Source organism: Gambusia affinis, linkage group LG07 (genome assembly GCF_019740435.1).
Source record: "Gambusia affinis linkage group LG07, SWU_Gaff_1.0, whole genome shotgun sequence".
Lineage (NCBI taxonomy): Eukaryota > Metazoa > Chordata > Actinopteri > Cyprinodontiformes > Poeciliidae > Gambusia > Gambusia affinis.
The window spans coordinates 15,931,486-15,958,759 of NC_057874.1; the positions used below are offsets into that span (position 1 = coordinate 15,931,486).

The 27,274-nt window shown below is 37.4% G+C and overlaps 1 protein-coding gene across 9 annotated transcripts in view; it reads left to right on the forward strand.

Moving 5' to 3' along the window:
* dlgap4b (discs, large (Drosophila) homolog-associated protein 4b) overlaps nt 1-27,274 on the forward strand; it is a 109,543-nt gene that overhangs the window by 64,213 nt on the left and 18,056 nt on the right. For 3 of the 9 annotated variants that reach the window (XM_044121654.1, XM_044121648.1, XM_044121647.1), the window contains exons 4-9: nt 14,236-15,507; nt 16,098-16,315; nt 18,236-18,337; nt 19,046-19,193; nt 20,677-20,926; nt 21,203-21,355. In XM_044121654.1, coding sequence (XP_043977589.1) covers nt 14,308-15,507; nt 16,098-16,315; nt 18,236-18,337; nt 19,046-19,193; nt 20,677-20,926; nt 21,203-21,355 — 2,071 coding nt within the window. In that variant the 5' untranslated portion in view covers nt 14,236-14,307. The remainder of the gene's footprint in view (nt 1-14,235; nt 15,508-16,097; nt 16,316-18,235; nt 18,338-19,045; nt 19,194-20,676; nt 20,927-21,202; nt 21,356-27,274) is intronic. The other 6 variants (XM_044121655.1, XM_044121653.1, XM_044121649.1 and 3 more) reach the window with 5 other exon arrangements.

Genomic DNA, 27,274 nt, shown 5'->3' on the forward strand with positions numbered 1-27,274 from the left:
ATAAATAATAAACATCTAATTTCTCTATTCAAAGATACAGTTATGAAAAATGTTGTTTTTGACCTTTATTTGGTAGTGAATGCTTTAATCTGACATGATCTGTGCAAAGGTTTTGCTTGAATAACTGTATAAGAAATGTCATATGGTAATTATGACTGCGAGACATTCATTGGAAACAGTGCCTTTAAAATAAGTGGTTATAGGAATTTTACCAGGTGTTGACATGTGTGTTTGTTTTCTGTGGGTACGCTTTGTCAGCAAAGGCAGGACTTTTCATTCAAATCTACTTCAGCTGGGACTACAGGGTGGCACTCTAAACATTGCTGAACTAAAAAAAAGGCAACATCCTATTTTGAGATCTTTTGGTAACCCAGTCCTGAGTCATACACCCACATAGTGTTTGATTATGGGTTTGACCAAGCATCCTGAGAAAGTCTGCAACCCAAAAGGTGGTTTAAAGTGTCTAATATCTAAAATGCATAGGATTTATACTTTGGATTTTATGAATTGAGGTTGTAGTAATGTTATTGCCAGTAATAGTTCTCATTCCTTTAAATAAATACAGTTTTGTCAAAATAATTCCTACTTGTGATAGATTTAGATTTAAATTATTTTTATTTACCCAAGACGTTTGTGTGTCTATTTATTACACTTTTAAACATATTGCCTGTCAATATGATCAAAGTGTGAATGTTGACTATAGCTAGTATTAGTTTATGCTATCTATTTAGCAAATATGATGACTTTCTGTTGTCATCCTCAAAGTAGGGATATGTGCTCCTTGGCCCATAGGTGTCCATTATGGTCAGGTCCTGCTTCTCTGTTTCTGATGCTAAAGAATCATATATTGTACTCTACAGAAAGTTTGCAGCTTTGCAGCAGTTTGGAGAATTCTCTTTGATGCGTGTATTTCCCCAGACAGCAAAAATTATCTGGGCCAAACATCGGTGAGCATTTGGCCCAGACCCATCAGCAGTCCTGGGCCTGAGTCTTTTTTCTTCCAATTCCCCAAGTTACCAGTGTGGGTTAGGTTGATGTGGTGGAGATAAATAGCAATATGTTTCTTTCAAACTTTCATCTTATTAGCTGAAATCAATAAGAAACGTGTGTTTATGCCCAACGAAGCCTGGCATTTTAATTAGCTGTGCGTTTACTCCATCCCTTGAAAGATCTCCGATTTTCTCTGTAAATAACCTGAATTTAAACATAGTTTGCCTTTTTAAAACCTCAGAAACTATTGAAAGCATGTGCTGATTTATTTATGATTTCTTATATGTTTTGAAAAAAAAAAAAAAAAGCAAATTAGTATTTTCTCAGCAACTTATGCTTTTTTTATCTTTTTTCTCCATTTTTGCTTATGTGCCTTGCTCTTAATTTTCTCGTGACGCATTCCTCTGGCTTGTTCCAACTTTTCAACTCCTTTTTGCATGAAAAGCATTCATTTTTATTGGGTTGTGTACACTTATATTTACTGTGCACTTACTCCTCCTTTATCACATATACAAATGGAGGCATTAGTATACAAATGAAGCTGACATTCGTACACTCTTCGGTTTGAGCAGAAACCACTGCCCACTCATGTGAGCTCATGTTCCCTGTTTTTCTCGACAATCAGGGACACTACCATATGTGATGCTGCAGTTTGGAGATAACAGGAAGCTCCAGTAACTGGTCTCCAGTTCTTTCCCCCGGGTGGAAGATGAGAGCAGCCGTCACGCTCACAATAAGACATGCTAGAGGTGTTAGAATTGGATCTGGAGGTTTCATTTGATGCTTGTTTTTGTACAGTGGCTCTGCACAAAGGCAGCTTGATAACGCATTAATCATACAATATCCTGTGCTGCAGGTTAATTTCATACTTTACTTTTCAGGTCAAAGAGAGGCAAGTAGCATTTGCCCAGGGTTGATTGGATCAATGAAAGCACAGGCGGAAAGGAAGCTCCCTCAAAAATGATGCAATATTACAATCAAAGCTCAGGCCTTTGTGAATCCGAGTGCTGAAAAGAGAGTTGGGCAAAGCTGGATGGCTGTGATTGATTATTCTTTTCTTGCTTTCTTCACACTAAGAGAATGAGACCTGGGCAATTCCCCTGAATCACAGTGGAAAGCAACTTCTGTGGTATAAAGTATTTTTCCTGTTACGTTACAAAAGCTGTCAAGAGCGAAGCTGTAAAAAGTAAAACTGGAAATATGCTTTGTGTTAGAGTGCACTCATTATCCACACAATTACTCATGGTGAACATGGTGGTTTATCATTGTATTCTGTGTATTAAAATTAAAATGAGAGCTCCATTTTACTTGCTATTGTTTGATGCTACATGATCCTAAACCATCACTAAGCTGCATAAATCATTTAAGGGTCCGTTCACACCAGCTCTTTTTATTTCACTTTGATTGAATTCTGACTTGTTTGCCTATAAACTCTGGCTAACCTACAAAACTAGGTCTCGGTTTGGTTGAAGTAAACTCTAGTGCAGTTTGAGTATGCAGTTTGAATGCATATGTGAATGCCAAGTGGACCAAAGGCCACTCCAAAAGCGGGAAGTGAATAATGGTGCAGGGCATTCTGGATAAATACAACCTAAACAAACATGTGAGTCTAACGCTAGCGGGCTTGCTTGTGTTTTTTTTTTGCCAAAGACAAATGAGAAATCCTACAACCTCTAATATCTGATGCAATTCCTTCTTTAGTTTGTATTTTGCGAAGAACCTCTTCTGAAGTTTTTGTGTCATTTCCTTTAGAGACTCTTGGTGCAGCATCTCAACAGGCGACAGGGTGAACAAGTTTTTCAATTAGTTTGGATTGTTTGACAGTGCAGTGTGAAACCAAACCAAACCACACCGGCTGAAAATAACAAATGTTGAAATTTTGACCCCCAATGATACCGAGTCTACTGAACTGTCAGTGGGTTTCTGCTTCTCCTCCAGAATTACTTTGGGTTTATTGGCTGTGCTTGTCAAAATTTCTATCTTTGCCCAGATTATCAGTGGTTGGAGTCTTTGCATTTTTAGTGCATAGTGCTGATGTTTGGCCCTTTGGACATGGTTTTTCATAACATAAACCTACTTTCTCCACAGCTTTACTCCTGAGCTGCTTGCTGTGTTAGAGATCCTGTTAGATCTTCTGTTGCCTTCGCATGGGTACATAGATTCTATTTATTACTCAGCTCTTTGCACAAAGTTATAAAATACTGTGCAGGAGATATTGATCACAACAAATAAAGAGCATCATAACATGCACATAATAGCTAAATTTATGTAAAAGGTTAAATAAGGACAAGTACAAGACGACAGATAAAGGTAAGTACTGATACCACAATAACAATAAAGTGAAACGCCAGACTAAATACATAGGTTAGTCATCTTAATATATTAAATAGATTTAACTGTTTCAAAAAGTCCCACAAGTCAAACACGAGTCAAGAAAAAGATCCCCAGGCCAGAGCCTGAAAGGTTTGATCTGCTTTAGATACGAGTGTTTTATTCCCCTGCACGGGGACATAGAGCACTTGTCATGTAGCCTTGGTGATATTAAATTTAAATCTCTGAGAAAGTTCATCAGGCTGAGTTAAAATCTCTGTAACGCTAGCTTTCCAGAATGTCGCTGCTTTTTTTTTTTTTTTTTTCTGATTTTGCCAATCTAAATAAGCCAGGTCTGCGCTCCTGTTACAGAATCTATCTCCTCTGTGCCCTATGCACATGTTTGACAGTCAATAAAACAAGTTGCAGTAGCAAAACTTGCACAGTTTCCACAACTATTTTGCTTGCAAGGCAAAGGATTTTGTGTCTGAAAAGCAGATAAAACACAGCAAAATGTACATTGAGAGATGCTGTCTTTAAACTGGACGTGCATGTGGCTTTACTCAGGTTAAAGATGGCAAGTTAGATATAGAATAATTGGCCTATTTTTGTGTTTTTCTTCTGTATATTGAGTCAGTAACATTCAAGCCCTGGGGGAGTGTGTCAAATCCACAATTCCACGGGTACTGACACATAAATAGAACCTCTTCACCTACCCAGAAGGAAGTAGCAGCTATTATGATGCTCTACTTTCAGACTGTTTATTTCATCATGAAGAAGGATCAATGTATGCATTTTAAAGAATGAGAAAACAAATGGTTCGGAAAGCAAGTTACAATTTATCCAAAGTATCACTTTGTGATAATGTCAGGTCTAATGGCATTTTCAACATATTCACCGAGGCACACAATTCCAAAGTTGCGCAGTGATATCTGAACCTTATAACAATTTTTTAACTGACTGAAAGACTTTTGTCCCCTCTGGTTAAACGGCAATTGCTGTGGTAACTCATTTCAGTTTCTATCTAAAGACAACATTGTCTAAAAATGTCACTAGGTTACTTTGGGTCATTATAAAATATCTGCAAAACAACAGCTTCCCTTTCAGTGTGGCTCTTATTAGCCTACATATATTCTAAAACTGCAGACATTGACATTTTTACTGTGAGGAAATTGACATTTTGAAGTTCTCCTCCACATCAGCAGCAGCTCTCCTTTTTGGCATTACTTTCCAATTGTTGTTGTTTTGTCGCTTGCAAGCAAACTAGATTAGGATCTTCAAAATAAATGCCTGTTTATGCCCTAAAAGGTTGATCATATCTTTTCAAACCAGGATTTTGACAAACATGCTTTAAAGCTCGACTAATATACTTTAATTCTTTATAATATGTTCTGTTATTTGTATAGTTAGCTCTAAATAGTTTGTAAAAACTCTAGATTTAATAGTGCTGGCATTTTATATGTGCTTTGACTCTCAAAAAAGTTAAGATAATGTGACATTTTTGGTGGTTACAGTTCTACATGATAAAACTTGTTCAAATTAATGTCTTCTTATCAGTGGATTTTTGTTTTCAACTCGAGTAAAATCATATGAGCTACCTTGTGACAAACCTTTTAAACTTCAGAACTTTATTACAATCTTTAATAAATGGAAAACTGAATTATGTTGAACAGAACATTTCTAGTTCAACTTTCACATTTATAACATGTGCCAAGGTACACTTCAGTGTAGGCATTTACAGAGGAATATCATCTGTGGTGTAAAGTTGTCTTTGGACATGTTATTCATAGTGAGTCACAATGCCCATTGATTAGTGATTGACGATTGATTTTGGACATAATTTATGGAGAAAAAATGTTTTATATTCTCAGGTGTTCGCCTTTACAAAGAACCGTCTTCAAAAAAACTAATTATAGACAATCAGAATAGATTTTGGGGGAAGGAATATAATTCAGGTACATTAATAGGTACTGAGTTCCAGCCTGAAGATACATGAAAATACACTTCACATTAAAAATAAGGTCATGTCTTGTACCTGAAGATGTTTTCATATTGAGTTGTTTACTGCTAGGCTAAGCTAACACTCACATGTACTCTCTATCTTGACATCGTGAGATATTTCAATGTGATTAGAGAAAATTATCTTCTCCTGCTTTATTAACTTAGTTCTTTGCCTCGACCAATGTTAAATATAATGGCTGGTGGTAAAGATATCCCTGAGCCAATCATGCAGCTACATACATACATGATACATATCTCTTTGCTACATGTATGTTAAGTTAACAGATAGACATTAGGGTATTACTGTGATGTCCCTGTTAGAATTTTGACACATGAATGCATCTCTGACCTACATGGCATCAACTGAGAACCCTTTTTCCATATGCCTCACCCTCTAGTGACCCTTCCCATTCCAACAGGAAGGAAGTGACTTGTCTTAGACCGAGGGCTAGTGGCCAATTTGTGTGTCAAGCCAAGGACGTTTTTGAGTTGGAAGGGTTTAAAGCTCATCCTGGTGGGATTTATGTCTGTGCAGCAGTTGATCATAAAAGACCGCAATTCTATGCTGACACATGTGCTGTGCAGCAGCTATCAGGCAGAACAGGCTTCCACAAAGATAATTAAATAATTTTGTCTAGGCTTTATTTTTATTGAATAAAAATACATCCAAAACATTAAATATTCACTAAGCAAATTTTCCATGCAGATATTTTTTTTCTCTTTCCTTTTACCTTGTATTAGCAGCATTTTCTAAATAAACTTTCAGCTCTGCTTAGATGCAGTGAACTGAAATCAAAGAGATGTTTCATGTGAAGGCTGCAGTATAATGCTTGGATGGTTTGGTCTCTGAAGTGGATCCTTGATTTGTGTGGAGGAGAGCTATCTCTGTGAGAACAATGTTCATAAGCTGTCTTTGTGCTGGAAAAATAATCTTAATATACATGCATTAACATAAAGCAGGCTTTTGCCTGAGTGTGGGCATGTACATCTCTCTGTCTGCTTGCATTAGTCATTTGGATTTGCCCGGAAACTACAGACAGTGGCCACAGCTGTAGCACACAACCCTCCCTGCCCCTCACTGTGCACAGCAGTCAGTGAGAGACGCCCTTTTTCTTATTCCCATATGTGAAATCGTCATAAAATATCACGGAGTTACTGGGCGTAAAGCTACCGTTTAGTCCATGTGGCATGAAGTTAATCATTAATCTTTGGTATTTTAGTACAAAATGTCTTACCAGGAGATAATTTTTGCAATACTTTGCATAGGTCTGCATATGGAAGTGAACAAATGGATCAGTCAAACTGAGGGAATCCCCCTATAAAAATGAACACTTTGTAAATCTACATCCTTTTTTTTTTTCTATCATATCTCTTTCCAGCTATCTATAGTGTTAGCAGGATTGCTTAGAGCCTACGCTTTCTGTCGTATAACCTGCTTTAAAATGATCTGCATGTGTAAAAATTTCTGAATTAGATTAAAGCTGAATTTAGTCCACAAACTATTACAATGTCAGTGCCAAAGTCCAGATCGCAATCTATAATTGGACCATTTTTGTGGAATCTTTTCAGAAACAAATGTCTCCAATCCTCATGTAATGAAACCAGCATTAAAAAGATGTTTTACTTAGTTTTTGATGGTCTCTTTTCACTTTGACTTCATGTTTGTTCAATAAATAGTGACAATGCTGGACCAGTTGTACTCTTGTGCATAAATAAACTGTATGGATTTTTATAACTCCCCCCCCCCATAAAAACCTAGAATAAAAGTCTATTACTATTGTTGACAGTTGTACTAAATTAAAGCAGCAGGCCATTGACATTTCATCAACATACTTTGTCCTTCCCCCTTTTACTAATCCATGTATAAGAAACAGTTAAAAAGGCACAATTATCCACTGACAGTCCATGTGTAGCTCAAAAACTGTTTCCTATTTTGTCCACAGCTTTAATATTTCAGGCTACATCTATCTTATCAGTTTTTCCAAGTTAACCAATGTAAGGACCGCAGCTGGAAAACAGTTACTTTATTGCCTGTAAAATGCCTGCATCGTTTAATTAATATCCAGCTGTTACTTTCGTCTACACAACAAAAGTTAATTTGTTTTATTTTTCACACAAGTCAGAATTTGCTCATCAAACGGAGCATAAAAGCAGTCACGAATGCGCACCATGTTTCTTTAATGTGCAGATTTGAAATCCAGGAATAGTTTGGAGGACATGGAAAGTTCCATCAGCAGTGAAGTGGTGCCACTGTCTTCCACTGACTTCCTATCTGGCTCACAGTCTTCAGAGATGGGCTAAAATGAGTGGGTCATCTATCACAACAGAGGGGAGAGTGATAAATTTATAGCTGTGAAAATAGGCCAGAGCACGGCACTGATGGAATAGATAGAGTGTAATTAGGACAAGGTTAGGCTGCACGGAACTGCACACACACACATGCAGTTCTGTATGGTGATGTGGCACTCGTGCATTTAGATTTCCACTTATATGCCACTGTCACCTGAAGACACTCTGCTCTTAGTGCCATTCAGTGGGTGGTTTTATTTCACCCAAACCTACTCAGGATGCCTAACTCCCTTTATTTAGACACTCAAACTACTTCTGGGTTGAAAATATAGGACCAAAGTGAATAAAAGCTTAATTTAACCCTCCCTTGTTAATAAAAATATGCAAAAAACATAACAAATTCCAGTCAACTTAACTCTTCCCTGCTTTCCTCTTTTTCTCATCTTTCTGTCTTTGCTCTCCATTATGTTTCTCCAGCTTCACCTCGGTGAACAGTTTACAGCACATTTACTCATTTTCACACCTCTTCTTTCCTCTCAGATCTGTTTCATTTCCGCTGCTGTCAAACACCACACCTTACAAGCTTTTTTTTCCCCCTCCCTCTTGATTCTTCCTTCCCTATCCTCCTTTCCCATAGTTTGCAAGGATTCATCTGCCATGCATCACACACGGGCTTTCAACACAGCACACAGGCATATGCGGAGCCACCCCCTGTCTTCTAGGGCAGAGCTGTAAGCCTATGGACCAGATGGACTCAGGACTGGCTGAGCTGTGCTGCCTCTCTCCGACAAATTGCCTGAATGTATACCATTGCTCAGATGAGAGGACGATGTCCTTTGCACAGGCAACACATTATATAATAAAATATAATTTATTATCTTATCTAATTCTGGCCACCCACTGGCGTGCCAATATAGAAGCTGGCAGCTGGTTTGAAAATCTGTACGCTTAAATAGTGGCAACATGGAAGCGTCTGGTACAAAATCTAAGAATGGGTTGTAATATACCCGGGATGGATCCGTTTGGAAATAATGACTCTCATTTTGTCTTGGAACAGAAAATCAAGTTGAATTCCAATTTAAGCTGTGCTGTGAAAAATGTAACATGGCAAAATATCTTATATCATATCTGATTGGAAATTCTTAAATAACTGCAAGGAAGACCCCCTGTAATGATGAAGAGTTAATAAATGTGAGATGCTAACATTATTATTGAGGATTTTGAACATTTAACTACACAATTGAATTGTGTGCTAATGTTCAACGTTGTAGGAGCTTTGTAGTTTTCTGAATAAGTTAACCCTTGAATTTGCTGATATATTTAGATTTCTGATGTGGTGTTTGCCAAAGCATTATAGAAACTTTCTATCTTTTCATCAGGTTTTGTGTTTGCTTTCCGTGACAACAATGACATCTTCTGATTTTTTTATAGTTAACCCCCCACCTAACCTTCCCACTCTCTCTTTCCCTTGGTAATTAATTTACTTACTGGCTGGCATATTTCATTAAAGGATGAGACATGACATGGCATCAATTGTAACAGTAGTTTTGAAATTAAATATACATGTTTCAGTGTATCTTTGAAAGATACGCCCTTCAAAATACACCCTTTTACATCAAAAAATATACTCTGTGCTATCTCGCTGTTCCACAACAGCAGACTGTGAAAAGTGCACAAACCACTGAAACCTTTTCCACATACTATACCATATTGAGCTGAAGGAAAAAAAAAAAAAACATATTAGAGAGAAAAAATATATATTCATAAAAAGCTTTGCTACCATTATTGGATAAATGTGCACATCCTTAAAAAGTCATTCTTCTGGAGTTCACACCTGCAAACAATTATTGTTACTTTTTATTAATTTAAATAAAGTGTAGGTGCATGTTTGGGGGATTTTCCTTTTAGCTCAATTTATAGTTTGCAGAGAGGTTACTGTTCATAAGCTGTCTTTGGTCAAAAACAATGCAGCACATCAACAAAATAACATAATACCCACAGTGGACAGTGGTAATGGGGATTTGAACCTGATGTTTTAATATACCTGCAGATACTTGCCTGACTGTAAGTATACATAAGTAGATCAAAGTTTTGTTTTACATTGTAATTCTTTTTCACTCTACGCTGGTTCATAATATCTTCATTTAATTAATTTTTTTTGCTCCCTGTGATATAATAATAATAATTAATAATAATAATAATAATAATAATAATAATAATAATAATAATAATAATAATAATAATATATTAATATAAAAAAATGTATGCCTTTAACTGATTTTAATAGTGATGTTAAAAAATAAGCAACTGTAATTGTCAGCTGGCTGACTAATCTTTTGTTTTTTTTTTTTTTTTTATATATGCCTTTTCTTAGGCTTTATTTTGGTTAATAATATTACGTATTTGAAACTTTGCACCTTTACATGTCATTAATGACATTAATGTCCCGGTGATTTCTATTTTCTGAATGAAGGATGAGAAGAGAAATTCATCGACACTCCAATTTGAAAATAAAACATAGTAGTGTTCTGATATAAACCCATATAATGGCCAGGGAACATTTGCTTTTAATTATCAACAAAAACATTTCTGGCATCCCTACAAAACATTTCATTATCTGCATTGCTCTCACTTTGTCACAGATGTTTTTTGGAGCTTGTACTTTGACAAGTTAATTGCCAGAAATAAATCAAAGAAATTTGAGTAAAAGGACAGTTTAGCTTGTCTAGAGTGTGTCGCCCTCTTCTGGTTACTTGTGAGAACTTCTTGCATCTCTGACAGAGATTGAGGTACTGTAAGGGCATGAATCTGACTTCATGAATCCGACTTCGTGCCAAAATCTCCTTTTCTCACTGAGGAGCAGATGGCTGCTCCTCAGTGCACAAGGTAAGGAGCTATAATCACCAAATGCTTCACAAAGTGTGATATAACAAACTCAAAGAGATTTATTTCAAAGTTTTGACATTGTTTTATTTGTGAAATATTGTATGGGCCATGCGTGCATACAGTTTTATATATCCTGGAAATAGGAAATAGTTCTATTTCCTGGCATTTTGAATTTTCCTGGTTTGAGTGAAGGAACCTTCCTCCCTTATTTTTATTGAAAGGCTGTAAAACATAAGAAAACATGACAAACTGATCAGCTGTCTTTTCCTGTGCTTTTGTTTGTTTCTTTTTGCACTAACTAGTTCTGATAAGTTTTTTTTTTTTTTTTTTTTCCCACCCTATTTTGTATATTTAGAGACTAATTTTATTTATTTTTTTATCATTCTTCTTTGCAAAATAGATGAAGTTCAGTCTGATTAGACAGAGAGTTTCTGTGAACAGCTACTGCCTCCATCATGTTTCATAATAGGGGTTGTATGTTCAGGGTTAGTTATGTTAGTTTTCCTTTTTCATCTGAAGTTTTCTAGTCTGGTCCTCAAGGACCAGTGTCTGCCACTTTAGGTGGACAGCTGGAGCTTGGTAAGATTTTCTTATTTTATTGTGCCCTACATTTTCTGTTTTTGCATGATGGATTGCACTGGACTTATCTTTGACGTATCAGTAGTAAAGGGGGCTGAATGTAAAAGCAAGTTAGACATTTTAGTTTCATTTGTGAAGATAAATTTATCATTTCACTTCTACCCTACAAGTCTAGACTGCTTTGTGTTGCTCTTATCAGTTATAGTAAAATACAAAGACGTTTGTGGTTGTGACGTGATATGGAATATTTTTGCAAGGCACTGTATAAGCTTGACACTATATGAGCTGCCCTGATTAAGATGTTATCAGAATGCATAGCAGAGATAAATCACAAACTGTGTTAAGGACTGCAGGTTATGTGTGTGTGGGTTTTTTTTTTCCAAGTTGTGCTTAATTGCTTTGGTTAATCACTCTGTACCTTCTACTGGTCCTTTCAGAAAACACTACCATTATTGTTCTTACTTTATTGAAGATATACTCCCAGTTTCTTTTTTCCCCTGGTGGTGTTCGATATAAAAACATGAGTGGATTTAGGACCACGGTCTGGTGCTTGAGAAAATCCAATTAATGTAACTCTAAGAACCTTTAAATTGGCACTCCCACCTGATTGGCTCTAAAATTGCCTTCCTACAATGCTGGTGTTTGAGTTAACAAATAGAGAATATTTAGGAAATTGGCATACACAATAACTTGTATTTAATATTGAATGCTGTTAAAATGATCTCTCAATACATTTACACAACTATCTCAGCCTGTTCTCTCTATTTTCAAATGTAATCTTCCACTAACAAGACAAGATAGAAAGACACAAACATCTTCCAAGTGGCAGTCGGCTCCTCTACTTTGACGAGCCTCCCCTCACCAAAGCTATCACTGTCATTTAAAGTCGGGGTTGTTGACACATTAAGGAGGCCATGCCAAGCTTAGCTGAGTGGCGTGTCATGATGGGATGTGAGGCAGTTAGTTAATGTTGTGTAAAAGGATTTAGAGGATTTGACCCTATCAGCAGAGAGGGCATTCAGAAAGGCTCCGTTAATGACGCTAAATGAGTCTGTGCCTGAGGCATGCTAATAATGGAGACATGAAAGACTGAATTTCATGAGGAGATTTTATTCCTGCAAACACACTACTTAAACTTGGAAGAAGGGTGTAAAAGATGGCTGAGTGTACTTTTTTTTTGACATGCCTGGCGATTCACAAAAATGTTTTATTAGTTTCTCTGAATGATAGGCACCTAAAATCGGTTTGTGACATAAGTGTAATTTTAAATGTCCTGTATTTGTTTTTGTTTTGCTCCTTCTGCTTCCCTCCAACCAATCAAAATACAGAAAAGAATCTGAGAATCTGGGTTGGGATAAGGTGCTGTGCAGTCACCAACAAAGCATGTATTCCATGTCTCCCTATTTTCAGCAACAAACTCGATACATAGGGGTACAACTCTCCATTGACTGCACATGCAATACAAAACCTAAGTAGTGCATCAGTCTCACAATGGTTTAAAATGGATTTCAATTAAGAACATGATAACAGCTCAAATTCCAGTTTGAATTACAGACCATTTGGTGCTTTCAGAAAACATTTATAGTAAATTCAGTCACGACTAAGATGTAGTTTGTATTGGCTAAAACAAGATTGAAATCAATAGATTTAAATAAGTTGGCTACACAAGTGATCAGTAAGATAAATGAGAATTTATGCTGTCTATTAACTATTGAGTATTAACTTTCAGCTTTTCTTTAAAAAATTTAAAGGATTTTCTAAAAAGAAAAAAAATAGATTTTTAAAATAGTGGTGAGTTTAAGCTGTGAGTTTGTAGTAAAAGTCTCCTAATCACAACATACAGATAAATGCTTTGCAGTGATGGTTCTTGGTTCACACCTCCCTGATGAAGCCCATTCTCCCAAAAACAGTAACCTTTTCTTTTGTAGCTCATCAGAATCTCACATATATAAAACATGTTGGTCTGGATAACATTAGGTATTTTCAGCATAAATAAGACTGAATAAGACTGCATGTAATCAGATTTACATATGACTGTACTATTGTATTGTACTGGGAAATAAACTGGACTGATTTGGATTTAATCTGAACCTACACTGAACTTGTTTGTCTTACAAAGTACAATAATTTATTGGCATATATACTTATTGATACATGGATTAATAATTTCAGTGTCAAAGTTGCATTGAAAATGGTCTGTCTTGTGTATTTTCACAAATAGTAATACAGTTAGATACACATATATTCAAAACCCAGATTGTTGATTTTAAAATATCAGTTTAACTAGACACTATTGAAAGTGATTACACTTCTCACTATTCATTGCATATTGTTAATTGCTTATGGAGTTGATCAATACCCTCTGCTTTAAAATGATAACCTTTGACCACCATGTGTCATGGTGCATGACAGGAAGTCCTGTCCTTGCTGCCACACCAGGCAGGACTCTGGCACAGCTTGACCAGGAAGTATGGGAGATTTACCTGCCAATGCCTGCTATCTACCACCCACCGGTCAAATCCTCTTTGCTGGTTTCACCATTCGGTCTTCTCATCATCCTTGGCTCAATATGCAAAGATATGACAGGAGATTGGTCACTATGCCAGGGATCCCTATCAGATATGTAGAGAAAACGAAATAACAGGGAAAACATACGTGGCACAAACTGAGTAGGAATAATTTTAAGTTATCAAATAATTTTATAAAATATTTGATTTCATGTTTGTGTGATATTTGAGCCCACATAGCTGACACTGTTGTCATCTAGCATGTTTGAAGGAATGGAAGTATTGTGAAACAATTAGCATTCCACTCATATTTTTTGTATTTCTGAATGTGATTAGCTTGAGAAAAGAAGGCATTTGTTCTCTGGCTGCTGCTACGGTCTGCATAAATACGGAGGAGTGTCTGTCAGCAATTGTTCTCTTTGCAGTAATATATTCAGTGACCCATTGGTTACAGCCTGTCCTTGTTCCACATGTTTTTTTCACATATTTACACCATATTAGTGCCAGGGTTTGCCGTGGGAGGTTGTAAAAACTTGTTCATTTGCCTGTGTTTGTGTTGCATAGTCTGGTTTAGGTGGTAAGTAGAGAAGGTTGTGTGTGTGTGATCTTACGTGCATGTAGGATCTTTTTGTGCATGTGTAACCGACTCTTCTTCCTTGTTTGTCTGTTGTAGGAATCACCTTGAGCATCTCTTCTCCTCTCTTGGCTTGGAGGTCTTCTAGAGGGTTGGAGCCTCCTTGCCATCATGAAGGGATTGGGGACCAACCGTAACAGACATCTGTCTGATTCTTGTGATCCCTCTCTTAATCACCCAGAGGCACTCTACCATCAGAAGACCAGCACATTGCCACGCAGCCCTTATCTGCTCAGCCCCACAATGGACCACTATGGCACCATGGATCACCACCTTTATCCTTCCGCCAATCCAGGCTCCCTTCCAACAGACTGCATGCTGCCCCTCAACAATCAGCTTTCCAATAGCAGCACTTTTCCCAGTATTCACTACAACTCCTATGACCAGTCCGATTTTTCTCCTCCTGGGGACAGTATTGGAGGGATAGGCACGGGCACCATGGGGACATCTCTGTCGATGGGCATGGCGTCAGGTATGGCCATGTCAGGGTTGAGTGGAAGAACACCTATGATTACAAGTGGCTCTGCAACAATATCACACCATATGACTAAGAATCAGACTCCGCCTAGTCTGTTGGATTTTGAGAAGCAGCTACCAGGAGGTCGTGACGGATTCAGCACTTTGCAGTTTCATCGAACATCTGCTGCTGTTGCTGCTAAGCAGAGGACAGACAGTCCTGGCCGCATTCGTTACATGCTACACTCGGTGCAGAAACTGTTTGCAAAGTCCCAGTCACTGGAGAGCCACAATATGAAGGGAAATGTGAACGGAAGATCTACTGGCAGTGGTGGAGGCACTTCTTCTGGCACCGAGGACGGAGGGAAGCATACTCGCAGATCCAAAAGTAAGGATCGTATTACAAAGTCGGAGCAAACTGCTAAGAGACGGCCAAGATCCAACATGTCAGGTTACTGGAGCTCAGACGATTTGGACAGTAGTGATTTGAGCAGCTACCATAATACTATGACCATGATGACCCTGGGGCGTCCGAGTGGCCATGAAAGCCATAGTGGTCAGACTAAATACATCCACAGTGGCTACAACACGATCAGTTCCTCTAAAAGCAGCAATGACATGAAGTATCCAGCACTTCCTGGTCCAGGGGATATAGGAGGTGGTGGAATAAGTGGACCAGTAGGCATGCTGATGAATGATACCGAGTATGTGAAAGGAGGGTCTTGGTCCACATTGACCATGGGCCAACCAAGACAGGTACTCCAGAAGGGCTCTACTACTCTGGACAGGTCAATGCTCAAGTCCAAGTCCTGCCAACAGGAGTTAACTTGTAACTATCTGCAGGTTGGACGCAGGGTGAGTGTGCAATTTCACATAAAGATATTTAAACTCTTGACTTTTTTTTTCACATTTTGTGGCGTTTAAACCACAAATTTTCATGTATTTTATTGGGATTTTGTGTGATAGATCAATGATCACTGATCTGCAGCCAAAGAGGTTTACAGTAAGTTGGTAGGAGCTGCAGAGATCCACAGTCTAAGTCAAAGTATTTGTCAACAGAAAAGCTAAGGCAGAAGTTCACTTTCCAACAGAACGTCTTTAAACATATGGCCTCAGACTAAGGGATACTGAATGGTCCATAACTCTCATATGTTTCACCTTGAATTTTTTAAGAAATTGCTCTGCATTCCTTCCATATCTCTGCACAATTATGCATTACCTAACATTGTTCTATCACAAAAAAAAATCCCATAAAAATTCACCAAGATTGTTGTAATAAAAATTGTGAAAAGGTTTGATGGGTGTAAACACTTATGCATGTTATGCTAATATTTATCACCTTTTTAAGGCTTTACTACTTACATGTTATGTCTCAAAAAATGAATATGTGAATAACATAGATCTAAAAGCTAACTCAATCTTGTTTTATCCTCTTTGATTTAATGGAGGGGGATTGGAGCAGCTCATTGGGTCGCAGTCCAGGTTTCAATGAGATTCCATGTCGACGGATGCGCAGCGGTAGCTATGTAAAGGCTATGGGAGATATGGAAGACAGTGACGACTCCGAGGGAAGCCCTAAACCCTCGCCCAAAAGTGCTGCTCGCCGTCAGAGCTACCTCAGGGCCACCCAGCAGTCTCTAAGTGACCAGCTACCCCCACGCAAGTAAGAAAACAAACACATTGTTAATTATCAGATAGCATAAAACAAGGAAATCATTTTGTTTATTCTGCTCTAGGTTGTAACATTTATTTAGAGTTTCTTAAATTAAAATTTTATGATTGACTGTTTAGACCCAACAGCACAGGGAAAGTATTTGCTCTCAAAAAAAATAAAAAACACAGAGGGAGTCCTTAAAGTGCACTACTTTAAAAAATGAGTGGGAAGCCTCTCAGGAATCTAAAGTAAAATAAATATTCCAGCCAGTTTTCACTTAAACAGAAAGAAAATCTTTATGTCCTACCTGGTCTTGGATACGTGTACACAAAGTCCAAAAAGAGATTAACATGACATGACATGCTTAGGTAGCCTCCTGTTCAGATGCTAATTAGTACCACAACTCTGCTTCTTCATAAACGACACAAACCAGCAGCCTTACAATTATCATCTAGTAGTCAGTCAGCCACATCAATCTCTTTGACTTGGAATTCACCTTATTTGTTCTCGGCTTTGACAAATATGGAAAATTTATGGAAGGTTGAGTTCTACTTTATGATTTTCTCATTTACAATAATTGGCTTTTAAAATTATGCAGAAATAATGGAAAGACATGCTGTTATTTATTCAAAAGTAACCATGCAAGATAGTATAACAGTAATTGTAAAAAAAATATATATATAAATTTTAGTTTCATTTTGATTAAGAACAAAAGTAGTGCTCTTTACATAATGTACTTTTAGAACATCAATTAGGCTGAAGATCCATGAAACATGAACTAATAGTTTGGATCTTGATGCTAAGACACATGCCACAACAATGAGAAACTACAAGTGTGTTAGCACTTTCAATTTTGAAACTGGTATTACTTTCTTAAAGTCTCGTTGAAAAATTATTTTCTGCTTGATTATCTTTGTTGACTGCTAGCCTGTGGTGGGCTGTTTGTATTATGGACAGACATACACACATGACTGTGATTTGTTACAGATGTTTGTTTCTGGACAGTTCCTTGCTGAAAAGAGGGCCTGGAGCTGCTTCTGTCATATGCAAGAAAAACATTAAGCGTTTTTTTTACCCCCACTCTTTTACTGAGAACATACAGTAAAGTGTGGGGGAGACAGGTGCTATTATACTATAAAACTGGAAACTGGTTGAATTAAAACCAATATGGATATACAGTCATTGTACTGTGGAGGATTAACGTACACAATAAAAGGTTGTTTTTTACAAACCTTTCCAATTTGACTCCAGCTTTGATTAATATTGACATGGAATCTGCTCTCTGGGGTTTTGAACACTTCAGGAGAGGATTGTACCACTGTTGTACCATGATTGGACGTCACTGTAAAAAAATATTCAAAGTATAGCAGTGTGGGCTGGATTATTTTGATGTCATCCATTGATGTTGGCCTTTTTGTCCAACATCAGTGTCTGAACTCACAAGTACACTTATGGAGGATTTGTATTCCTATTGTATTCCTATTAACACAGATGGAGATCCTTCCCAGACATTAAGCTGTTAAAGGTTAAACCTTGTGATTTAAGAATGGGATGTCACACAAGCCATATGAGCAAATACTTGTGGCAACACAGTGCATTTTGAAAATTGGTGAACATTTCTTCAGTGTTGGATTATTTTATTAATAAGCAGTAAATATATGGCACCCTCTTAACATCCAAAGGTAACTTGTTTTTAAGATTTACTGCCATGAGCGTGTAAAAATGTATAAATCTTACATAACATACAACCTAAGCTGTAATACTTGAAGAAACTAAGGTGTTGGCTCTTCAAAAACAACAAAGACAACACTCTCTATCACAAACTTATAAAATACATCCCTTGAATGACTGATCCTGATGCAACAATCCATTTCTGATCATCCAATCCTGCTCTCTTTCATTCTGCACCTACCTGATTGGTGCTAGCAGCAGAACCTTGGATTTCACATTGTTGCAGGGGGAGCTGGATGCCCTGTGGTCTCCACTCCACAGTGTGTCCTCTCTGTACCAGCTGGGCAGGTCAATGAGCAGGTCAGTGGGAGGCCTGTAAACTATTCCTCAGGGTTGCAGTACAAAACACTTGCAATTGATTATTTGTGATCAGTGACTTTGCGCTGCCCCCCTCAGGAAAGCTTGTAGAGTTAAAACTCCAAATGCTGAAGTCATCTCCTGCATCAAACAAGCGCTAGCTTATTGTTAGCTTGTAGCTACCATCTGCTTTTGGATTAAAAGTAGCATCATTTGTGTTTCAAAATAAAGCAGTAAGCATCGTTTGTCTTCTTACGTCCTACCATGAAGCTTCACAGCTATTCCATTCTCTCAATTTAGACAAAAATAAGTCTATAGACTTTATTGAACATTTTTGATTACTTTCATCTTGCTGCATTGTGTGCATTCTTTTTCTGACTGCACTGCATGCTCAAATTATGTACTGAGTGACTCAAGACAATTGAAATTGAAATAGAGACTATTTTAAGATTTGCGAGAACACATAAATCAAAGAGGAAATGAAAGAAGTGCCTTGAGTAAAATATATCTCCGCTTTTTATCTCTTTTTCAATTCCTGATTTGGTGATCAATCATTTAGTTAATATGTCCCTGCTGCCTTTCAGGTCATGATCTGAAAACATCAGCTTTTTTGTCCATGTCTCTTTTACTTCCTCTTATCCAGATTCCTTACACTTCTATGTTTTTTGGGGGGGTTTTATGTCTGATTTTACTCTTTTTTTTTTTTTCCAGCTGTCTTCCATCTCTCAGAGAACTCTCAAATAATCGCAGCCTGGATAATCTGGACTGTATTGGAGAACCAGGAGCTTTGGCACCGTGGGATGAAGACAGCTTCAGCCAGGCCTGCAGCACCTTGGGCAGACGTAGTGGCATAGGACAGGTTAGGAATGCTTATTTTATTATTTACAAAAACCATGAAAAAAAGAAATTGTTTGGCGCTACAAAAATAACTTCTTTTTTTTTTTTTTTACTTCATTACGTCATGTCTCTTATACACAGTGTCACTCTGGCAAAATAACTCATAGCTATTGAACATTTTCACATTTTGACACTAGACAACCACAAACCTCAATGTGTTTTGTTGAAATGTTTGGGTATTCTCCAGCTCCAATACCATCGTCCTCATGCTCTCCCTGAGAGGCTTGTAATAAATAAATTATACCAGATTTTTTGGAAATTGTCAGCCACCACATGCTATGTATTTTCACAAAAACAAGGATACTTATAGTGCAATTTTCTTGTAAAAAAATAAACAATCTTTTTGTCTGTTTAATGGGGCATTAAATGTTATTTAATAATTCTAAAATTAAATAACACACGGGTGAATACGGTTTACTAATTATTTACCTGATTTTATGTAGGGGTGTCACAATAAAAGGGGTTGGATACAACTGCATACTGCTCTTTTCAAACATTTGAAAACATCAGTGTGCTTTGTCTTTACTCCTCATAATCATGCAGTAGTTTGTTTATCTATCGTACAAAACCCCACTCCATATGAACATTTGAATGACTAGTGTTTCTTAAACCGTGCTATTTCTTCTTTGATCTGCACTCTCATTTCCATTTTCACTGTTTCCATTATAATGACTGATATAATGAGATTCTAGAGAACATTTCCAGCTGTCTTGTATTAATGTTATTACCCCAAAAGACAAATGAGGTGACGGTGATAGTTAGAGGCCTAATTTGTCCACTAACAGAGGGGCCATTAGCTTGCCAATGAGAAGGTCACTGAGATGAAGATCAGCTGTGGAGTCTTTTTCAAATGACCAAATTTTTGCCTCCAAATTCTTACAAGACGCGTGTAATACAGCAGTTTCCTGTGAGGAGATGTATCGTATTTCGTGAGAGCGCATAAGCAGCAGCAGGCCAAACGCGAGCTCTTCCTGTCTTGTTGTCTAACACTCACTCTTTTTAAACAAGGATTACATAACAATAATAAAAGAAATGACTGCTGAAAACCTTTTTTTGTGGTTTGCATTAATAGGGCTGGGCATAACCGCTACATTTTCGGCTTCGTTTTCATCTCTCTGGTGCCGACTCCCTCGTATTTACTCCACATATTCTTCCATTTACAGTCAGTGAGTCATTAAAATGCCATTACTTTGTCTCATTTATATCAGTCAAGAGACATCTGCAAAGCAGGCTTGCTGAAATTTCAAACCATACTTGTCAAATACTGACAAGTTCGCAGTTGTTGCACGTTGCAGACTAAAAATAGGCAGCCCTTTATTTCACTTTAAAATGTTCTTTTAAAAAACAAAAAATCGCATCTAGAGTTTCTTGATGGGAAACAAAATCAGAAAGAAACATATTTGTGGGGTTAAATAGTCCCATGCCTTTGTAATGTTTATGTCCAGCTGCGAGACCTGGAAAAAAGTCATCATTACGAAGACAGAAGCTCAGAGTCCGCCTTCAGAGATCCCCATTCTCTGGACATCTCAGAGCCTCCGGACATGCCCATGCCGACATGCTTCCGGTCCCGCAGCCACAGCTACCTGAGAGCTATCCAGGCTGGCTGTTCCCAAGACGACGACACCGCTTCCATAGACTCAGGCTGCTCTCCACCTCCAACTGACTCCTCTGTTCGCACATACAGCACCAGCACTGGTAAGTCATTTTGTAAAGAAAACAAACAAACTACAAAACAACAAAAAACAAGGTCTTGATCTCATCAAATCTTTTAAAATACCAGGTTTTTTTTTCTTGCATTGTTTTTTTGCCTCCTCTTTCCTGTGATAAACAATCACTTGGTCCAAGTTCCTGCTGTCCTTTGTATTTCACTTTGCATCCTTTTAATTCTTGGTCCTTAGCAAGGTCCTGATCATCCAGCTTTTCCCAAAGTAGCATATTTAGCTTAAATGCAGCCTCTTTTGCCCACACTAGACGACCTTTCTACACAATGGAAGACATGGAAAGAACAGTTTGCCTCTTACCTGATAGCCACTGGCTTGGACAAAGCCCCAAAGGAGAAACAACTTGCAATTTTTCTTCAGCGTTTCGGGACAGACAGACCACGCATCCTACCCACACACACAGGTAACAACTCAAAACCTTTTCCCCTGAAAAGATCCAATCAGTTTAACTCTCGTGAATTTTTATATTATGAAAAAATAAAATTAATTTGAATGTTATGTCAAAGTGTTGCTTTCATCTCAGTGAATAGATAAATACATCTTGTGCTGACAAACGTTGTTAAACAGGACCTTTAGTAGTTCGTTGAAGGACGTTTGGTGATTCTGCCTTTGATTTCCTTCAGAAATTAAAAAAAAATAATCATTCTAATGGGTTTGTTTGTAGAAGTTTCTAGTTGGACAAACAGGCAGAAAATCTCCTGAAATTGAAATTCCAAGCAGGAAAGTTGCAGGTTTCTCAGAAACCATGACATCAAAACCTATTATGGCTGCTGAGTGTTTTAAAAGGTAATGATGGCTACAGTAATAAAGAGCTTATTTCAATTTCTAATGGTTTCTGTATTATTTCACCTTCCACATATGCAGAACATGTTAGGAAAGATGCTCTTTTAGTGTTTGAAAAGCTAAGACTTGCTTGCTAACTTTATAGTGAGAACTCTTGAAACAACTTAACTTCTACTTTAAGTAGCACCTGATTGACACAAGCTTGAACAATTCAACTTTTTGCCTGTTGGTAAGTTTATTTACCTTTTGATGGCTGACACAAAGAGTGCAATTAAAGGCAATCCACGTAACGCCAGTGATGCATGTACCAAAGTTTGAGAAGCCTTGGCTTAAAAGATTGTTTGGGAAGTGATACCCAACTGTTGGTCAGCAGTCTAAAACATTAAATCAAATTTCTAGTTGTCTGTGACTTTAGTTCACTGAGTTGAGGACAACGCCAAAAACAAACCAAAAAACATCCGATACGTTTTCATTTTGATGTTAAAATCACAGAGGCAGAATGATAATGAATGAGACATGACATTTTTTTTTTTTTCCCACCAGGGGGTACTTTTTGTGGGCTCTATTGTCCCTTTTATCATGGTAGGCTGACAGGAAAGGGGGAAGGAGAGGGGGAAAGACATGCGGCAAATGTCGTTGGATCTGGGAATCGAACCTACGACAGCCGTGTCGAGGACTGAAGGCCTCCAAACGTGGGGCGCGCTAACCTCTACTACCAGAGCACGCCCCAAGACATGACATATTATTAAAGAGGCTTTTCCTGTTTCTAGACTGTTCCCTCGATACATAACTCAATGATTTTTGAGAAGTGGGACAAAATGGGTTTAAATTTTCCCCCCAGGAAATTTTTACTTATTCCTCAAGCTTATGTATTTAAATATGACAAATAATGTTTTGGAAAGGTAAAGATGCCAAGGTGCAGGCTCCCAGTTGCAACATTTTTAATGAAAATTTAATTTTTAATGGACCTGACCTAATTTTGTCATCACCATCTGACAAAAATAAATATAAACTTATTTTTTAATCACCCTACTAGTGATATTTTTACTCAGTTTTACAGACAAATGCAATGCTTCTCAAGAAACAAAATAAATATTATTAAATATTATTATAAAACAATATAAAGTCCACCTGACGGAGCTGAAGTGCATGACGGAGTTGACACAGAACTGAAGGTGGTGACAAACTAGTGAGTAAAAAAAATACTTGATATATGAGAAGTAAAGCCATCTATATAAAATACATAAAAATGAATTAACTGCACATTTAAGTGAGATTTGTCAACACTATCACTGAAAGAGTCAGACTGTCAGTTAAAAACTCTGACGGATTTGACGAAATGCCAACTACCTCAATTTATATTATGTTAATCTGAAGGAGGCCATAGGCTATTGTAGCTCATCGGGTCCATTAAATTTTTACAGTATACAAAAGGTAAGCATTTATTTCACAAAATCTTGTCAGTTATGGTATTGACACATCATGGTTGTGACTAACAACTTAAGAAAAAAACAGAAGAAAAAACTAAAGAATAACATGCTAAGCAGAGCTGCCTAGCCTCTACTCTTCGCAAAGGAACAGAAAGGACGAGGTCATGGGGTCCTCAGATGTTCTGATGCCCCCCAATAATGCCTGATTTTTTTTGTACATTCTTTTTATGTCTGACGTGTTGACAAAAATTTGGGATAAATTTCAGTTGAGTTGGAGAATATATAAAAATGATTTTTAATTAAATTTATTGATACTTTTATAATTATGTATTCGAATACTTATACTTAATTGTCATAATATATGATCTTAGTACTCCTTTATTCGTTTTAAATTATTATAATGTATTGTGTTCTGCTCCTGGACAAGGGAGTTTAAAGACTTCATCCAACTACTACAATGCTTAAAATAAAAAAAAAATATTCAGCAGGCACCCGGAAAACGTACGTGGTTGTGCTCACATGGCCCAGGTTAGTTCAGTCAGATATTTAAAAATATATATATTTTGTGTATATTTTCTTAAATTTTTGTGCTTTATCCATAGGACCTGTTTTGTCCCTCTTCTCAAGAATCACTGAATTACATTGTCAGTAGTTTGGCGTTGACTTAAGTTTTCATACCACCAGTCATCCACCATGTGGCGCTCTTTACTGTTATTTTCTAGGGAAGCCATATGCTGCCTTCATGGGAATGTTTCGTGTAGAAATGTTCAGTTTTGATGTGGCATAGCTTTGGACATCCTAGTCCAGAGTTTGTGGTTTATTTATTTATTTTTGTTGTTGCAGTTAGACAACTCTCCAGTTATTTCTAGGATTATTATAGCTGTTCTTTTAACATATTTTCAGTTGCATTTTTATTGAGTAATCTTTAGCAAATGGCTTATAGTAGTATTAGAAGAAATTAGCAATAACATACACAACACAGTTGTGAATACGCTATTTACGTACATTTACAAGGCATTTACATACATGTCTCATTCATTCATATGCAGTGGAATAATCCAATTCGATTCAAAATGAATTTGTTCCTATACAGCTGGACTTTATTCTCATATTCAAGACCAGTAACAAATGGTGCAGTTAGAGTCTCGAATGAATTGTTCACAAAATATTACTCAGAATTATGACTCTAAAAGGAAAAACAAAAACTAACTTCACATAAGTGCTTGGTTGAATGAATTATATATAGAAAGTTTTACGTTGTGGCAAATTCTCAGAATCCGCCGAGGTGAAGTTCTAATGTCAGAGGCGTCCCTGAAAGCATTGCACGAAGTCTCCTCCCGTGGAGCTGGGAAAAAACTCCTCAAACAAGAGCTGAACATCCGTCCTTGCGGCTGCTTAACTGGAATGACAAGCTAAATCAATGGTTGAGCTGCAAACAGCTAATTTTGTGTGGTTTTTTTTGTTTTAATTATTACACACGACGTTTATCTCCATCATAGGGTAGGGTAAGTAGCTCGTTTATTCTTACGTTTTTAGCGCTTTCTACTAATTTCATTCGTTGCCAGTTGCCACTGACTTTAATGTCACAAATTACTTTTCTGATTTAGACCCGATCAAAATCGGCAATGAAACTTGAATGTAGGATTTTATTATAAAAATATTTAGGGCTCCTTGCAGCAACCCGACCCGCAGCAAGGTAGGGTTTCTGCATATTTTAAGCCATCCCATCATTAAGTGAAATTATGAATCTAATGTCAACATCAAAGTTTATTTATTTTTTGATATTTTTAGGTTGGAAAATTTCCAAACACATTATTTCAAGCCTGTCCTACTTTTGACCTGCATTGTGGTTTGTGTGTTGCATCACTAATGGAAATCATTTTTCAGGTGAGACAGTTTATCAGTTTGTTGATAAACTGTCTAAATAGGTTATTTAGGCTTCTATGTTTATGGGGCAGTACATAGTTGACCAGTTGATCTAACAGTCACGTTCTTTAGACTGCGGGAGGAAGCCAGAGTACCTGGAGTGATCCCAGGCATGCACAGAGATAACGTGCAAACTCCATGCAGAAAGACATGAGGCTAGGATTCAAACTCTTGCTGCAAGGCAACAGTGCCATCATCTCCATGCAATCATATTTAACATCTAATTTTAGTTATGAGCAGTAATACCACAGTTTCCATGGTTAATAGCAGTCTTTGTTTGCATGCCCTTTAGAACAAGACCCTTTTATCCATGCTGAGATTTATTAAAACCTACCAGCATTTTAAAATCAAGGTTGAAAGCTCATAAAAATCAGAAAAGAGCACCTCTCTGCCTACTTAGCTTAGTACACAGCCTGTATTAGGGACCCGCTTCTTCTGATTGAAAATACCTAGCTTTTTTCTCTCTGTACCAACTTCAGCATTGAAGATTGTTATTTCAACCTGTTACAGCTCGAGTATGGTGCATTCACTGATTGGATAGAAGTACCAAGTTTTTCGTTTTAAATCGCCTGGTCATTGTCGAGCAGAAAATTGTAGCTAGACTCTTCTCTACATCCCAGAAATATGGATAAAGGTATTCAGGAATGTGTTGGTATATGTAAAGTTATAATGGTTTTGTCATGTCAACTAGTACTATTGACAACGCTGATTACATAGCAGCAGTATAACATAGTAGCATGTAGCCTGCAACACTCCAACAAAGCTATGGAACAGCATTAGAAGGTGTTTTTCATGGTTTACAGAGTGGAGTTGTTTTAAGTCATTTTCACCTTCTGGAACATCTTGAAGTAAATTGTTTTCTTGGCTCGAAAGCATTTTTTGTTATCCAGCAATCACAGTGGACAACAGGACGTCTATTCTAATGGCACTAAAGCAGCAGTTCTCAGTGCCCACTCTAGATCCCACACTGACAATTTTGGCACGTAAGCAAGTGGCTATTTTTCTTGTTAAAATTCACCTCTAATGAGAAACCATAGTTGGTTTTTGTTGAGCTTCTGTATTGATATGTCCAATTAAAGCTCCATAGCGCTTGGCTTAATGTCCAATTTTATAGTTCATCTCACTGGGTGTTACTAAAGATTGAGCCATATTGCTTGTAGTTGATGCTCATGCAGAGATGAGCTTTTTGCTTATACAGCTGTGCTAGAGAGGCGGGGATCTGTAATCTAAGCAAATATATCACAGGAAACTGGCTGATGAAAAAACATGCCACTCACACTGTTTGTGTGAGGAGTGATTCTGCTGTGGTTGCATTGTCTTTGAGTGGGTTTAGCAGAAAATCATCATGAATCAGATGTATTTAGGTTGCTTCCTCTGCAACCTAAATACACTCTTGACACTTTCATGTAGTTACTCTGCGTGAACAATGGGGGCCTGTGGTTAAACTCCAACCGTCTGTATAACCGGTCTGATCTCTATTGTGGTCGATCTTGTTAGTCTTTGGTTAGACGGACTGCCACACCATCAAGCTCACAAGGACAATGCACCAAACAACAGCAAAGAGCATTTCTTAACAATCTAAGGTCAATATTAGTTGTTGTTATCATTAAAAATGCTGACATTTTTATGTTAACCTCCATTTGCATCTTCTTTGATATTGAGCACTTGATATGGTTTTAGTACACATATGTCAGAGTCAAGGCCCGCGGGCCACATCCGGCCCGCGAGAAGATTTTCTACGGCCCCTGGGATGATCTTGATTTATTATTAGAACCGCCCGTTCGATCCTCACAACGCGCGCCTCCCGGTCCGCAGGAAATTTACGAAGGCTTGGGCCGGTCCGCTGCACTAGACCAAATGCGTCATTTAAAAAAATCTCAATGAACATTCGATCAGTCCGGCCCTCGGCTTGTAGCTAAATTTTTTATTTGGCCCTCCGTCCATTTGACTTTGACACCCCTGTTTTAGTACATCTATAAATTAGCATTTTATTTAGCCTTTCATAAAAGGTTTTTTATCTAATTAAGTGCTTGGATAATCAAATGTCTTTCAGGGATACAGTAAAAATCGGAACTCATAAATTGCCATGTTAATTATAATATGTTTCCCATAATGCACCTTTTATATTTTAAAAGGTGCATTGAGACACAAGATTTTTATGCTACTTGTTCTAGTCTTTTGAT